This window comes from Gymnoscopelus braueri, assembly GCF_963280865.1.
Source record: "Gymnoscopelus braueri genome assembly, chromosome: 22".
Taxonomy (NCBI): domain Eukaryota; kingdom Metazoa; phylum Chordata; class Actinopteri; order Myctophiformes; family Myctophidae; genus Gymnoscopelus; species Gymnoscopelus braueri.
This window is the reverse complement of record NC_137624.1, coordinates 29,043,214-29,060,724: the sequence shown is the minus strand read 5'-3', so window position 1 is coordinate 29,060,724 and position 17,511 is coordinate 29,043,214. Positions and strand designations below refer to the sequence as shown.

At 42.3% G+C, this 17,511-nt stretch overlaps 1 protein-coding gene across 5 annotated transcripts in view; it reads left to right on the top strand.

Annotated features, from left to right (window-relative positions):
• The window catches only part of palm2akap2 (PALM2 and AKAP2 fusion), a 352,841-nt gene that overhangs the window by 14,020 nt on the left and 321,310 nt on the right, over positions 1 to 17,511 (top strand). For all 5 annotated transcript variants that reach the window (XR_013932550.1, XR_013932551.1, XM_080419797.1 and 2 more), the window contains exons 2-3: positions 5,973 to 6,053; positions 11,375 to 11,505. Coding sequence is in view for 3 of the 5 variants with exons in the window: in XM_080419797.1 (XP_080275923.1) it covers positions 5,973 to 6,053; positions 11,375 to 11,505 (212 nt within the window). In the remaining 2 variants the exon portion in view is untranslated. The remainder of the gene's footprint in view (positions 1 to 5,972; positions 6,054 to 11,374; positions 11,506 to 17,511) is intronic.

Sequence of the window (17,511 nt, the reverse complement as noted above, 5' to 3'; positions counted from 1 at the left end):
GGTTTGATCACTGCTGTCAGGATGATGTCCAGGCGATCTATTGACAAATGTAACCTGAAACATCACAGACAGGCTTTAAAATGTACTGTCCAGGAACTGCAGATGGAAAAGAGCCTTTATTTAAATCTGCTGCAACGCATTTATAGCAATGATTACTATCAGAATATAGTACTTTAACCTTTAAACAAAAAAACTTTTGTTTTAACCAAAACATATTGCTTACCCTACCTTTAATGTTGTAACATTAATCTACATTACACACAAACTAATTGCTTTTTTGACGGAATATCAACTCTCACATAAAAAAAGCTCTCTCTCTCTCTCTATTTCTCTCTCTCTCTCTCTCTCTCTTTCTCTCTCTGTCTAAACATGTAATCAGTCAACACAACATATCTTATTGTGTACTCAAAGGCTGTTCCCTGGACTGATTATTATTAATTTGGTGTTCCAAGTACTGTAGGCATGTCGCTAATCATTATTATTAATTGTTATGTGTTCCACGTACAGTAGTCATGTCGCTATTAAGTGTTCCGTATAATGAAGCTGAAGGAAACATATATTGTTCTTTGTTCTTAAAACCAGATTAAAACCACGTGTTCACTATTTACCCCTCCTGGAAATTACATCAGACCAACATCAACAACCATCAACGTGAACTCAAACATTGTTCTTACCCTAGATGAACCTTGTATTCATGTCCTAATCCCCCCTCCTTTCCAGATAGCCTATAAAGCCCTCTAGTAGACCCAAACAGGCCCCTCTAACCCCTCTCTCATCCCTCAATAAGACCCCTAATCCTTCACTTCCTTCCTGCATAGGGCTGGATATCATTTGTCACTTTTCCGTCTGAGGAGCTGAAGGACACAGTTCAGGCTAATTAATGTTTGGCAACAAAAAAAAAGCGTTGCGTTGCCTGATTACAATTACTGCTACACTTCAGCTCCTAGTCCTTGAGAGAAATTATTTGGAATACATCCCACATGCCATGTACTTTCACATGGAGTTTCTCACCAACAGTGGCGTTCCCAGGAATTACATTTAGGGCAGGCGAGATTCCCCCCCCCCCTCCCCCCCCCCATCTATTACCCCCAAAAAATAAATTTAAACTCAATCGGCGATCGAAAACCGGCGAAAATTGAAGTTTTCTAGATGTTTTGGCCATTATCTCTGGAACGGAAGGTCCAATCTGCTCAGTTCAAAGCTTGTTGGATGCGTGAGTTTGAGGACATTAGGCACTCAATGACACATTTTCGGGTTATTTGTTTTTTAGGGGAGGCGAGATCTTAGTTGGGCAGGCGACCGCCTGCCCTACCTCTACAGTGGGTATGCCACTGCTCACCAACATGAATAAGAAGAAGACTTTGTTGTCACATCGCAGGTTTACAGGAATAAAGAAGTCTGTGAAATTCGTTGTTCTGCAAGCTCCGTCATTTTTGTTGTTTTTCAGAAAGGGAGAAGAAGAAAAGGAGGGGGGACAGGGAGAGGGAGAGCAGGGAGAAAAAATTTAACAGTAAAGAAGCATGTCAATGAGAACAAAACAATCTATATATCTACATATAAAACACAGCATAAGACCATACAGTATGCGTACATGACGTTAAACACAAGGCGCAAAAGTGGTAACACATGAACATTTGGTATTTCTTGTGTGGGTATTGACTGTAATCTAATGTGTATTGAAGCTCTGTCAGGGTATCATGTGGGTTTGGCAGTGAAGCCAAGTTAGAACCAAGGAGTCTGCTAAGCTACTTATGCAAGCCTCAGTCATCTCCAGGCTTGACTACAGCAACTCCCTCCTTATAGTGGCCTCCTGGCATGCTCACTCAAACCCCCTTCAGATGATCCAGAATGCCGCATCATGCCTGGTCTTCAGCCTCCCTAAATACTCACGTCACACCAGTTTTGCATTCCCTTCACCGGCTTCCAGTTGCCGCCCGCATCCAGTTCAAAACACTGGTGTTGACCTACAAGGCAAATGAAGTGCATGGCACCCCCGTACTTGCTTGCAGATTGGCTATTTTCACTAGTTCGGGTCCCGGGCAGACATCAAATTTCTCTTGTGGGTCTCTGGCTAAAAGGTTTGGGAGCCACTGTCCTGGACCCGTTTGGGAACCACTGTCCTGGACCCTTAATCCCTCCTGTCTTTCAAGCTGTGTGTGGAATGACCTCTGACCTTTCCCCTCAGTCAGGACTGTGCAGTCTCACTCCCCGTTTTACACCACAGTCTGAAAACTCACCTCTTCAGACTCCACCTCGCCCCCCCTAGCATTCCTTCAACCCTTCTCATTCCTTGTTTAACTTTGTGTTGCTTTATTTTTTGATAGATGATAGTTGTACTATTCAGATATTATGTTGGTCACTTGTTAACATATGTTACGTTATTTAGATAGACATATACTGTTCAGATTCGACTTTATTGCCAAATCACAGCTTCACAGGTGTAATACAGCAGGTGAAATTATGTCGCACTACATCATTTGTAGTTTCAAGAAAGGGGTAAAGAATAGAATGTGATGAAGGACTTCATTATATTTGGGTATTTGGGCGTTATGTTACTCACCTTGAATCACTCTTTGTAGTGCGGTCGGGTTGATTGCGGTCATTTGACCACAAAGAATGTCATTTAGAGAGCATGTTGTTTCGACGGATGCTAGGTTTGATGTTTACTTGGTATTCTAGTTACTGTGTAGCACTTAATTGCTTTCTTTGTACTCTATTTACGTGACCATTTACGTAAATAAGGTTGTTTGCACTGACTAGGGTTCACCAGGGTTTATCTATTGTGAGTCCCTAAGGGTGTCTGCTGAATGCCTAAATTGTAGGAAGGTTGAAGAATAGAAACATAATTGGCAAATAAAGTTAATAAATTCTATTGTATTCATATTCTCAGTTTTGTTTTGTTTTGACCACAGCTTACTGGTAACAGGGTGATTCAGAATTATTGGCATTTCAAATTAAGTAATGATATCATTGTTGTGTTTGTGTGTGTGTGTGTGGGTGGGTGTGTTCGTGCATCATTAAGATGTGCCAGAGGTCACGGAGCCTTGCCTTTTTATGCACTGAGGTGACATCACATTCCACGTCCTAAAGTTACAGATCAAAGTTAAATATTGTTAATTCATTAACAAAGCCTTCATTTCCCAAGCATAAATCCTGAGTGTTAGTTTAACTCTGGTGAGTGTTAAGACATAGGTCAATTGTTTTTACTTAGAGGTGCAAAACTGTATTGTTGAAATAAGTGTTAAATATATATAGTATATTCCCATAGTAATCATTGCTAGAGTGTTAATAACAGGGATCTCCCTGTCTCGCCAGCTCTTTAGTAAACATAAAATACATTTTATGGTCTAATCAGGAGAATATACGAGAATATACATGATCATAAATTATCTTTGTGGGGTCCTCTCCCCTGATTGGATAAAATAGGTATCCCGACAGGAAAATGTATTTTCTGATTAAAGATGGAGAGACGGTACTCAACAAAAACCTATTTAAAAAAAATATATATATGATAAATCCCTTACTCCACCTTTAAACTAACATGTAGGATTTTACTGCCCCCTGATCTAAAACCACTTTAGCTTAGATATAGACAGACCTCTTTCTATGGTGGTTATTGATTTTCCATCTACTATGACATGGTATATGGGTTTAGAACAGTCAGCCACTGTCCTTTTTTTTTTGGCTTGTTCAGAGTCAAACTAAGTAGAACCGTGCTAATGGATGATTATCAACATTAACAAATGATCCAACATCAGGCAATAATAATCATTTAGAGTACTGTTTCCCAAACAGTGGGTCGGGACCAGTGTTGGAAAGTAACTAAAGTAATATGTAACTTAAAGTAATATTTTAACTTTTTTCCAGTAACTAGTAAAGTAATTAATTACTTTTGTCAGGGAGTAATAAGTAAAGTAACAATATTACTTTTTAAACAAGTAATATGTAATAAGTAATATATTACTATGTTTTAGTAACTTTTCCAACACAGTGTTGGAAAGTAATGTTTTAGTAACTTTTCCAACACAGTGTTGGAAAGTAACTAAAGTAATATGTAACTTAAAGTAATATATTACTTTTTTTCCAGTAACTAGTAAAGTAACTAATTACTTTTGGCAGGGAGTAATAAGTAAAGTAACTATATTACTTTTTAAACAAGTAATATGTAATAAGTAATATATTACTATGTTTAACTTTTCCAACACTGGTCGGGACCTATTTGTGGGTGGGTTGTGGACCCATTTGTATGGGTCGTGACTAAATATGCTTTTAATTTTGTTTCCTACATTTTGTTTTTAATTATTCACGTCGCATTGCGACATGTTGTGAGCTTGTAGATTGGTTATTTTCACTAGTTTGGGTCTCGATCTTAAACGTTTGGGAACCACTTATTTAGAGACAATGCATCGCAACGTCTTTTCAGCTTGTAGAATTGGTGTTTTTAGCAAGTTATTCCCACAGGCGATAAAAATGAACTCTTGTTGAGTTGCTCAACATGCTCTCATCATGTGTAAACGAGAAGAAGATAGTTTAAGCAGCAACGTCACGGGACCAAATGATAATACATTGTGGACAGGAGATCATATAGACCTGAACAATTGCTTACCGTTGCTGAAGTAAAAAATTAATGATGATGATGGAATGCAGGACACTAAAACTTCACATAATGGATAATTATGGGTCAGAGCTTCATTAAACACTGAGAGGAAATGCGTTCTTTGCATTAACATACTGTAACACTGATTGCTCTATCCACTGTCCTGCATCGGGAATGGACACAGTTATCCAGGTTGCATCTTCATCGGACGGTAAGACTATGAATTGTCTTTGTATGGCAATCAAAACAATTGCATAATTAATCATTTAACTACCGCAAACCACGGGCGGAGGTGGTGGCCATGCCGTCTGCTGCTGCTGCTGTCCTGCAATATTAAAATATTCTCCAAATATTTTAAACACTTCAGAAAAAAACTAATGCTGAGGGACATAATTATGTTCAGCTCTGAATGCTACAACATTTTTTTTTTAATAAAAAGCATTTTGAACTTGCATCATGTCCTAGCCCAGTCATGCATCCTTACTTCAAAAACTAGCAATAGATTGTTGAACATGCATTTTTTTGGGGGGAGATATGTTGGGCACGGAAACATTTTGTTTGAGGGTTGGCACTACCGTAATTGTTTTTGCATAAAGAATAAGGCATTCTAAGTGCCTCTACGCATGTTTACAAATGCATAGCCTACGCATTTGTGTGTATACCAACGAACAAATACAGCTAAGAAGAAGAGTGATGGGTCCGACTACATGGTGTGCTGATGGAAACGCTCACAGGGGCGTTTTAGCCGCTTAAACCCCATACGTTGTTGAGCGTAGTCTCTCAGGGCTCCGTACTAGTGTATTTTCTGTTTTCCCTCTAATATCTTCGCAGAAAATAGCAGATCCACAAGCTTACAACGCGTCGCATTGCGACGCGTTGTAATCTTGTAGATCGGCTATTTTCTTCGAAGGTTTTCCCCACAATATGGATGCTGGGGTTTAAGTGGTTAAGATCAAATATGATCTTAAGCACGTTTCGTGCATGAGGCCGTTGTCTTTATGTCTCTCTGTCTGTCTGTCTACCTGTCTGTCTGACTGTCTAACTGCCTGTCTGTCTCTATGTCTGTCTGTCTGTCTGCCAACTATGCACACCTAGAGGTTGCCTGGTTTTGGGGTTTGTTCGTTGACGTTTAATATCCTGTATGATATCATAGTGAGGATGATGTCATATCAGTGGTTCTCAAAGTGGGGTCCAGGGACCGTCAGGGTTCCTTGACGGGGTTTCAAAATGGACCCTTACAGGTCTGTATCTCTGAGAGTGTACAAATTGGAGTGTACACGTTCGTACACTCTCAGAGTTATGAGGGTCCTTGAAATAAAAAATGTGTAGACAACCCTCTGTGTTATATTAATATCCGGTTTTGTTTGTATTCCAGGAGAAGCGTAAACGACAAACAGAAATTGAAGGCAAGAGGAGCCAATTGGATGAGTTGGTGCTACAGCTACAACACTTCAAGGTTGGTGTGTGTGTGTGTGTGTGTGTGTGTGTGTGTGTGTGTGTGTGTGTGTGTGTGTGTGTGTGTGTGTGTGTGTGTGTGTGTGTGTGTGTGTGTGTGTGTGTGTGTGTGTGTGTGTGTGTGTGTGTGTGTGTGTGTGTGTGTGTGTGTGTGTGTGTGTGTGTGTGTGTGTGTGTGTGTGTGTGCGTGCGTGCGTGCGTGCGTGCGTGCGTGCGTGCGTGCGTGCGTGCGTGCGTGCGTGCGTGCGTGCGTGCGTGCGTGCGTGCGTGCGTGCGTGCGTGCGTGCGTGCGTGCGTGCGTGCGTGCGTGCGTGCGTGCGTGCGTGCGTGCGTGCGTGCGTGCGTGCGTGCGTGCGTGCGTGCGTGCGTGCGTGCGTGCGTGCGTGCGTGCGTGCGTGCGTGCGTGCGTGCGTGCGTGCGTGCGTGCGTGCGTGCGTGCGTGCGTGCGTGCGTGCGTGCGTGCGTGCGTGCGTGCCGGCTTTGGCCGGCCAATATGAACAAAATGACCTAATTTTGCAGCAAACGTCATTGCCTTGCTGAAGTTTGTTTTGGCAGTTCGTGCACCTCCAACATTTTCTAACTAGCGAAACATCACCGCAGACACAACACTGCCAACTTGTGATTTATATTTTTTAAATTTACGCAGTCAGACCGTTCTCGGAAATAGCCGATCTAACAAGTTCATAACGTGATGCATTGATATAATGACATGCCCATATGTTGAAAGTGGTTAAAATAATGAAGACCAAATGTTGTGGACTTTGTCTCATGTGTCATGTTTGTTAATTTCAATCTGAGAGAGTGAGAATTTGTACAATCTGAGAGATACAAATGGATGAATTAACATTGAGGATTGTTCCAAATACACACACGCACGCACGCACACACACACACACACACACACACACACACACACACACACACACACACACACACACACACATAAAATCCTTGAACAAGAACTGGAGATGCCATTACATGGGCAAATGATCACCTAGACGTTTTCCAAGACTGCCTGGTACCCAGTGCCAGACAATGAAAACCAGCTTTTACGTCTTATTATATGCTGCTAATTAGAAATAATAGAAATAAGCACCCTTCGGGCATTTGGCCCCTTCCTACCTGAAAGTTCCCCCCATACCCCCCACCTCCACACGCCCCCATCTAAACTGTTCCTACCTGAAAGCCCCCCCACACACGTTCATTTTATCTTGTTGTTGTTGTTGTTTTAATGATTGGACATGACATTTAGAACAATGCTGAGAAACATTCGTATTCGTAAACAAGGTATCTGGTGCTTGAATTATAACCTGCAGCTGTACTGTGGTTGTGGAAAAAAACAACAACCCTATCACGGCACTAATGTAGTACAGATGCACTGTGGCTACTAGTGTTATAACAAATATCTATGGAAAACAGGTTTAATATTTGCAATAAAGTACATTCCATCCAGTCTCTAATTACACTGTACAGTCTTTAAACACGATTGGTATGCATGCATGCATAACTATACACTCTGCATTCCGATGCGTTTTGCACCCATTTAGAAATATCAAGAAAAGAGCAAATGATTAAGGCCGTGTGCACATACTGCCGTTTACATAGAGTCAAAAAATATACACTACGGCCTAGCTAGTTGTATTTATTTAGTTAGCATTGCCTTACAGAGAAGCAACAGTGTTTTTAAATCAAGTTCTACCAGGTTCAGTTCTTGGCAGCAGTGCCTCTGGCTTGGCTGAGTACTCCCAACATAACACGCACGCATGCACGCACGCACGCACACAAACACACGCACGCACAGGGTTGAATTTGCTCAGGGGAAACCCATGCCTCTGCTTTCCACTGGCATAATTTAGGGAGCGTGGGTTACGTCAGCGATTCTCAACTACTTGAGGATATTAAGTATCTGGCCAAAAAAACTACGATTTTAATAGATACATAGGAACTTAATGTGTGCTAGTTCCATTGATCCACACAACAGACAATCGACTGATTGACTGATCATCAAAACGAACATGCTCTGAAAATGCATCCTTAAAGATTTTCAAGTGGGCCCTGATCCACAAAATCTCTGGCTATTTTAGCTATTTGTTGTACGAAAAAAGTATATAGGGTTTGAGTGGTTAAGAAAATGTTGAGGGGAGGGGTACTAGGGGAGATAACATGAACCTCTGTGTGCCTTACACCCTCCTGGTGAAATTCCTCACTGTCTGGTGACTTCCTATGAATGCAAATAATGGACAAAATGTTTAACTTTTGTCCAAAGGAGAGATACTGTAGAGTAGACCACGACCACATGAATTAAAATGTCAGTTTATCAATACAGAGCCAATACAATTCCTCAAATATTTCTATCTCTGTAAATATTTAGAAATAACGTGTCTCTGAGTTATTGGCCCAACAACAATCCCTTGTAATTGACATTTTCTCGTAATAAATTGAGATATGATATTTCATATACAGTACCGCGTTCTGAGTTTCCTGGTCAGCGCAAAAGCTACGGTTCCAATGAACAAATCAGTGTAACTAACAGTTGAGGGACCACCGTTGTTTGACTGCTTAGTTGTCTGTGTACAAAATCACCAGAGAGCTTTTGAGCTTTGTCAGATAGAATCAGTGTGGAGTCACACAGACGCATTTAATGGCCATTACATCTGAGTGCCATGCGGCCAGGCAGCGTGAAGCAGCGCTTTGTACCCTCTGTCTCCTGGGACACATGGGCTTGGGACAGGAAGCTGTGATAAGGACCTCTGGGGGCCATGTATGTATGCGCAGCAAGTCTCTCAGAAAAGCAGAGATGTGATTGTAAGTCAAGAGACAAACTCATTTCATTATAGTTTTAAATACAAAGTATAGTGCAGTTCCATTGTTTTATTTTTCTTCATAAAGACAGCCAGTATATAGATCAAATGGAGACTGAAGGCTCTCTGCCTCAGATGGGAATTTGGACTAATGCTCAACAGAACCAGATTCTTAATGCCTAAAAAATAGCAACAACAAGCAAAAGTTGCAGAACAGGAATTTGTATACGATTTTAAGACAAACAATAATGAAAGAAAACAATTGCGTGTCCTCAGATGGGGTCAGATTGCGAGGTATCAACTTCTAAAGAAAACCCAGAACCTTCCCTTAACCACTTCATCGCTCTAGACTCTGAGAACCGGACTTGAGTTATTTTTACCGCTTCTTTCCGTCTACACCAAATCTCTATGCCAAAAATAGCCGATCTACAAGCTCAAAACGTGACGTGACGTGACGTAACTTTTGAGCTTGTAGATCTGCTGTTTTTGGCGAGTGTCCCCCCCCCCGAATAGGCATGCTTGGGGGTTCAAGGGGTTAAAAAGCCCAGAACCTTTTCTTGAAAAACCCAGAAGAACCCAGAACCCTCCTAGGCCAGTCAGTGTGGGTTTTGGTGTCAGAGCTCAACAGGAAATGGAATGTTTGTTTAAGTGCGGGCGTGAGAGAGAGCAGACTGGTTCTCAGAGGAAACCACTGGTCAATAACCTCACACTACTTTATTCTTTATTTATAACGGTTCGGTTGACAAACTGCTACTGGCTGTTTAAAGAAGGACTTTATGCATGAAATGCCTGGAGCAGTACGTGGCATCATGTGGTTAACTATCCCAATTCTATATTCATAAATTTTCTTTCATTTAGTCACAGTTTAGTTGACAAGCGGGCTGCTTAAACATAACTTTACTTTTAACAATCCTGGCCCTACATACAGTGAAATCGTGAATTCTAATTGAGCCCTGAGAATGTACAAATAGACGCATAAGGGTTTGTTTGCGTCAGACACAAACAAATACACACAGACACACAAATAAATGCCACATTCTAACAGCCGCTGGTAAAATATGTTGATCTCATTAACTTGGCCTTCACGACCATCATGCACTCGTTTATTTGTCTGTTCTAATCTTCCTGCCAAGTAACAGTTTAACAGTCTAAATGAAGCTCATGTTCCAACTACATTCTGTTTGTGGTAACAGCAGACTAAAGTCTGATTTATACTTTGACGTTTGACGTGATGCAGCGCATTGTGAGCTTGTAGACCGGCTAATTTTGATGTGCGACACTGTTGTGCGATGGAGTATAAATAAAGCCTGAATTCCACACCCAGATAGAGAAGCATCAAAGTGTCTAATAGCCAAACATCTGTGGCCCTTGAAAGTTCCTGATTTAAATCTTTGGAGAGTCATTGGGAGAGTGAATATTGAGAGATATTGAGAGATTATGATAAAGATGATAGAAGTATTCATGCATATTTCATTTATTACATAATATATTACATTGGGATGTCTTAATCTGGCCATTGACCATGATTGTTTTGTTGTTGTTGAAAGGTTGTTCGCATTGCATGTAAAAACCTATCCGGTCTATTTGAGCAGCCCTGAGAGCGTACGCTGTATACTATATGTATACTCTAGTCTATACTGTACAGGTAGCTGTCTTGACCTACAGGGAGTTATTTTTAGCAGTCATAGGTGGCTTATTCAGGTCTCTGCACTGCACACAGTTACAGTGCTTGTGTCATAGTATACGGTACATATACAGTATATATACAGTATATATATAGATATATAGATATATTTATATCAGATAGATAGATAGATAGATAGAAAGAGAGATTACATTGATTGAGATTTAGGTCAGGAGGAATTTACTTGACTGCAAACTGTAATTAGTTAACATGACTTTAATGTGCAAAACAAAACGTGTGCAAAGTGCAGGTGAATTCAAACATTCAACAGTTGTCAATGAAGAATCGATATCCATACTGATCAGTTGTTGGACAAACTAATCACCCATCAAAACAATACATCATTACGACAGTACATAATGTGTACATTAATCCTTTAAGACCGGGAGAAGCATCTGTGTCATTTTCTGATTTGAGCTAAAAAGCATTATTTTACACTTTAGGCTATTCAAAAATAGCAGATCTACAAGCGCTATGAGCTTGTAGATCTGCTATTTTTAAGAAATCGTGAAAATATGTGCAAATCTTTGAATATATATTTTTTCAAGCGAACATTTGTAACTCAAATCTTTGCTTCTGGGGGTCCCTGGAACTAAATATTTTGAGATGGGGATCTGTGGCCAAATACATATAATTTTTAGGTCCTTGACAAAGTTTGAGAACCACTGACACAGTTTTTTTTCAAAAAACAGTCAGGATTTAGAAGACATTTTGTAGAATCCGCCTCAGGTCTTAATGGGTTTAAATGTGTGTGTGTATGTGTGTGTGAAAAGTAAAACGAGTGTCAGTTTGTATATATGACCACCTAACCCACCCTTCTCTCTGTCCCTCCTCCAGTCTAAAGCCATGCGTGAACGCTGGCTCCTCCAGGGAGCTCCCAGCGGAGGCCCGGAGGAAGAGGAGGCCAGACGAAGACAGCTGGAGCAGGAGGAAGAGCATGGCAAGAGGCTGGAGGACATGATACACCGGTACACTACACACACACACACGCACACACACACACACACACACACACGCGCGCGCATGCGCACGCGCACACGCACACGCACACACACACAGTTCTGTGGTCTAAAGCTCAATTTAGACTCCATCGCAGGACGGTGTTGCGTGCCACAATTAAAGAACATATCTACAAACTAACAACCCATCAGTTCTTGTCAGAACAAGAGAGAGAGAGAGAGAGGGAGACGTTCTGTATATAAAGTGATGAGAAACGATAGAGTGAAAGCAATAATAACACTAATAATAATACAGGGCACAACTGGCGAAGTGAAAGTGTGAGGAAATAAAATGGCGAGTGATGTGATCTTGGTTACGCTTTCCTGCTTTTGTGTTTTCGGGAGGAGCTTCCTGGTTCCCATCATGCATTGTTGTGAGACAGTCACTTATTCCCCTGTGACCAATCAGGACATGAGATCATCGCCACTCTCACCATCCTGAGATTTCCCAGGCGGAGCCTTACATGCCTTCCATTAGAAGAGTGTGAGAAGATATTATTATATTATTATTATTATATTATTATAATGGCTGCACACTGACTGGAACTTTTTGTTGTTGTTGAAAGTTTGATCTGCAATATTGTTCCATTTGCAACCACCAGAAGGTGCAAAGTCTCTGATAAGTAGTACAGTGTTTTAACAGAGACCCCCCCCCCCCACACACACACACACACACACACACACACACACACACACACACACACACACACACACACACACACACACACACACACACACACACACACACATGAATAAAATGTTATTTTAACCAATCTGTATGGTGAGTATAATATAGTATCTATTTGAGTATGTTAATACAATAATCTAGTACATCCGCAGTGTTTGTAGGTGGTCTCCATACTCTTCTGTTGAGCAATGTAGACCCTGGTGTCGGGTAGGACACCTAATGGTTGACAAGTAGCATTGCCTGAAGCTCACAAGCCTGATGCCCTGGCTAAGGAGGGATTCCTTCTTGAATGAGTGGTACATTTCTGGTTTCCCATGCCGGAGGCCCGGGTTTGAATCGGGGGTGTTGCAGTTGCCATTATCTCTATGTCAAGTGAGGACATAAAACTCACAGACTGTATCTTTAAATTCGGCCTTGCTGAATTATTATCCTTGTGTGGTTTCCCCCTTCACCTCTGAAAATAACTGCTTTGGGAAACATTCCAATTGTGTTCCCTTTTCAGGAGGCACAAAGGATGATCTATAGTCTTTTAAAACTGTTTCGCTTCAGAGATGAAGAACTGCTGCAGTTTGTTCTGTGATGATCACACAGTGGTCACTTGTTAATTTATCCATTTGTAACACTGAGAGTGTACAAATGCAACCAAATGGACCCGTACACATGATCACGATCACGAGCAACACATTTTCTGGACATGACCGGACAGGACAGGACATATGCATTTGTACCAGACATATGAAACAATAGCAAAACAGGACATATGCAGGACCTATGCATATAAGATATACAAAACAATACAATACTACTGTGGAAAGAAATTGGTGACTTGTACACTGTACTTCACTTTATCCATTCCCACGTACCGCAACATTACGTGCTGCAATGCGCCTGCAATGCTGCAATGGGGTAACCCACTGACGGTGGAGGCAACCATGCAAGGCACTGACCTGTGCATCAGCAGCAGTTAGGACCAGGAGTTAATAGAAGTTAAATGTCTTGCTCCGGAGCGCTGCTGGAAAACATCACAAGCGGAATAGGACTGTGCCATGATGCCAATAAATCATCCTTTCAAGCTGATGGTCAAGATATGGATCCAGCAGAGGTCTGCACATTCTTCGCCTCAACATAAGAAGTCTTATTTATAAGATAGACGATATTCGACATCCGTTCAGGACAAGTAAGGTCGGGGCGTTATGTCTCTCTGAATCATGGCTCGACGGTTCCATTAAGAATGCCGAGATAGAAGTAGAAAGAATTTTACAGTCATTAGGAAAGATACGAACCGTAAACGAGGCGGTGTTAGTGTTTATGTAAGATCAGGCTGTGTGGGTGGACATTTTATTACCGAATTCCAAACCCATTTTAGTCGGAACCTGTTACAGACCACTGGATCAAAACCACTTCTATGAACTCTTAGAAGAGACCTGTACAAACTCGATAGACATTGTAAAATCTGACTGGATTATGATCAGACATTTTAACACCAATGCCGTAAAGAAAGACGCAGTTCACGAGGGTTTGTGCTTCTACTCAAAGCGTCATTGACCGAGTATTAACATCCGACCAATCCAAAATCACTAAAAGTGGCCATTCTATAATTCTTTGCACACACGGAAGGTTCAGAAAGCTGTATCTCTAAAGAATTACAGCAGTGAGGCACTGACGAGATCTCTGAGGAATATGGATTGGTTTCATGTTTTTAAATGTGCAGCGGTAGATAAAGCCTGGGGTTATTCAAATCATTGCTTTTATCAGCTGTCGACAAACTTGCCCCTGTTAAAGTAGTTAGGATTAAAGCTAGAACAGAACCATGGAATAATGCTGATATTGTAAAGGCCACCAAATACACAAAATCTTAACAATGTGCAGTTGTTCAATGAATATAGAGGAAATAGCCAGCACACAATGAATGTCCTTTTCACATAGTTTGAAACGGACGCGTTTCAACCTAATAGGTCTTCCTCAGCGCTGGGGAAGACCTATTAGGTTGAAACGCATCCGTTGTCTCTGTCCGTGAGAGGTAAATAAAAAGCTATGTGAAAAGGACATTCATTGTGTGCTGACTATTTCCTCATTTGACCTCATGACATTGTTGAGCCGTGCACCTTAAGACTTTTATTTAATCTGGAGTGTTGAGGGCCTTCAGCTTTGCAGCCATTTCTCTCAGTTCAGTGAATATAGAAAAACTTAGAAAGGAATATAATAAGAACAACCCACAGAAATGATGGAAGTCTTGAAACAGTCTGAAACAGCTTGGGTACAGTAACTGACTTTAGACAAAAACACTGAACCTGAACCTGCATGTTTTTGTTCCCCACATAATGCGAATCAATTAGTTTAGTCTCGTTAGTCGCGCCACGAGTTAGAATAGAAAATGGACATACCAAACCATTATTATACCAAAAGAAACTAAACGATTATACTGTACCAAACTAAACAAGTTTTAAACTAGGGGAATCATTTTGGAGATGCACGGCGCCGGTGGTTCCGGTCGTTGGTTCCGGCCACCTGATGACGTGATGATGACGTAAAGTTATTTCCGCTTCGACCGGATCAGAAACCCGAAAATGGTGTTGATCCCAGACAACTGAACCCCTAACTGCTCCCGGTGAGCGGGTTGGTGTCTTGCATGGTTTCCTCCGCTGTCAGTGTGTGTGTCAAAGGGTTTGGATAAAGGTGCTGTATAAATGCACCATTTGCTAATTCAAAGTTCAAATAATTGTTTTATAACTATAGCCAACACTGGTATATTGCCTAGTCAGTCTTTTTACCAACAGATATTCTTTTATCAAAGTGCCTGACAAAGATGTACTGTACTGAAAAAAGCTCAAAGCCCTGAACTGTCCAAAGCAAACAGGTCAGGTCACGATAACATCCCCACCAGCTGAAGTCATTACTCTTTGCATAACCTTTATACAGTAGCTAATCTGTCCATTCATTGAACAAGGTCCTTTTCCTCATGAATTCAAATTGGTGCGAGTAAACCGAAAAAAGGGCAAATTAGAACCCAGTAACTCTTTCTACAGATACCTGCCTGCTCTATCGAAGAAGAAGAAGTACATATTTCTTACTTTATATTTCATAATATGAACACCACAGTGATGCAGTCATGACGACAAAAGAAAAAAAAGGAGAAAACACAATAAAAAACAGAAAAGACAAAACAAAAAACAAGGCAAACAGTAGCTAGTAGTTAATGCAAGTACAACGGCTTCAATTTGAGCATAGCATGCTGAAATTGTCCAGGAAGAGAAAATGCTGTAGTTTCTATTAGCTTGGAATCGATGATGTCATTGGTATGTAGGTTTCTGAACTGGCCATAGCCCACCAACCAGATGCAAAGTGAGTAGACAGAAATTGTGCCATCTTTTAATGAGCATTAGCGAGGACTTGGAAGCAAATGTTGAAAATGAGTGAAGTGCAGAAATGTGTAAGATTTTTTTAAAAAATATATATTAGCAGCAAAATATAAATGACTGCTTTAGTTCCTCTGACTGATATAATTATATATTTAGATTATTAATATCACTATTGTGTAGGCAGCATGTAAATGTTGTAGCTGCTGAAGGTGGAGCGTGTTTGATCTACTTTATATACAGTTGGCTAGTTTAGTTCAGTGGTTCCCAACCTAGTTGTCACGGGCACCCCGCATTAAAGCTGCTGCATGAAAGAGACCCTTTTAGCCCGCTGGCTAGCTTATCATTAATGCTAAAATAACAGTAGCTGTGCTCTAGCTTGGATAGCGTGGCGGTAGGTATAACTCCAGGACAACATTGGTCTGCGGTCAAAACAGTGCAGCTCTGAATGCTCACAGGGGGAACATTGTAGACCAGCGTTCAGTTGTGATTGTGAATCAACTCATTCAGCTGTGGCTGAATAGACCTGTTGTTCTTTAGTAAGTAAGTGAATGAGGTTACAAATGCAATTAGAATTGCAAAGCATTAAAGTCACACTGTGTTCTTCAATTAAACTTAAATTAAAATTACTCGGCCGATGCCTGTTGGGAACGATGCCCGTTGGGAACGATGCCCGCTGGGAACGATGCCCGCTGGGAACGATGCCCGCTGGGAGCGATGCCCGTTGGGAACGATGCCCGCTGGGAACAATGCCCGTTGGGAACGATGCCAGTTGGGAACGATGCCGGTTGGGAACGATGCCCGTTGGGAACGATGCCCGTTGGGAACGATGCCCGTTGGGAACGATGCCCGCTGGGAACGATGCCCGCTGGGAGCGATGCCCGTTGGGAACGATGCCCGCTGGGAACGATGCCCGTTGGGAACGATGCCGGTTGGGAACGATGCCGGTTGGGAACGATGCCCGTTGGGAACGATGCCCTTTGGGAACAATGCCCGTTGGGAGCGATGCCGGTTGGGAGCGATGCCGGTTGGGAACGATGCCCGCTGGGAACGATGCCGGTTGGGAGCGATGCCGGTTGGGAACTATGCCCGTTGGGAACGATGCCGGTTGGGAACTATGCCGGTTGGGAACGATGCCCGCTGGGAACGATGCCGGCTGGGAGCGATGCCGGTTGGGAACGATGCCCGTTGGGAACGATGCCCGTTGGGAACGATGCCGGTTGGGAGCGATGCCCGTTGGGAACGATGCCTGCTGGGAACGATGCCCGTTGGGAACGATGCCCGTTGGGAACGATGCCCGTTGGGAACGATGCCGGTTGGGAACGTTGCCCGTTGGGAACGATGCCTGCTGGGAGCGATGCCGGTTGGGAACGTTGCCGGTTGGGAACGACTGCTGGGAACGATGCCGGTTGGGAACGATGCCCGCTGGGAACGATGCCCGCTGGGAACGATGCCCGCTGGGAACGATGCCCGTTGGGAACTATGCCCGCTGGGAACGATGCCCGCTGGGAACGATGCCCGTTGGGAATGATGCCGGTTGGGAACTATGTCCGGCCCGCTGGGAATGATGCCCGTTGGGAATGATGCCGAACGATGCCCGTTGGGAACGCGTGCCCCTCCGGTTATGCAATACCTGTTGTACCCGTTGTACCTGTAGTCAGAGTCCTTAGTGCAGTACCCATTAGCATAGTACTAGGAGGCCATTCTATGACGTCAGCACTACGAAGTCATATTGATCACATTAGGGACCTCCATATATGGGCATAAAAGGGACACAGCCAGACAGGCTGGCGATAACAACTTTAGGATCAACTTAGCCAACACAACTTAGCCAAGTCCAACTGAAAATTTCTAGCACACATATTTGATGACTTTTTTCCCCAAAGTTAGAGGGCAACAAACACACAACACTGTGTCCCTGCTCTTGCCACA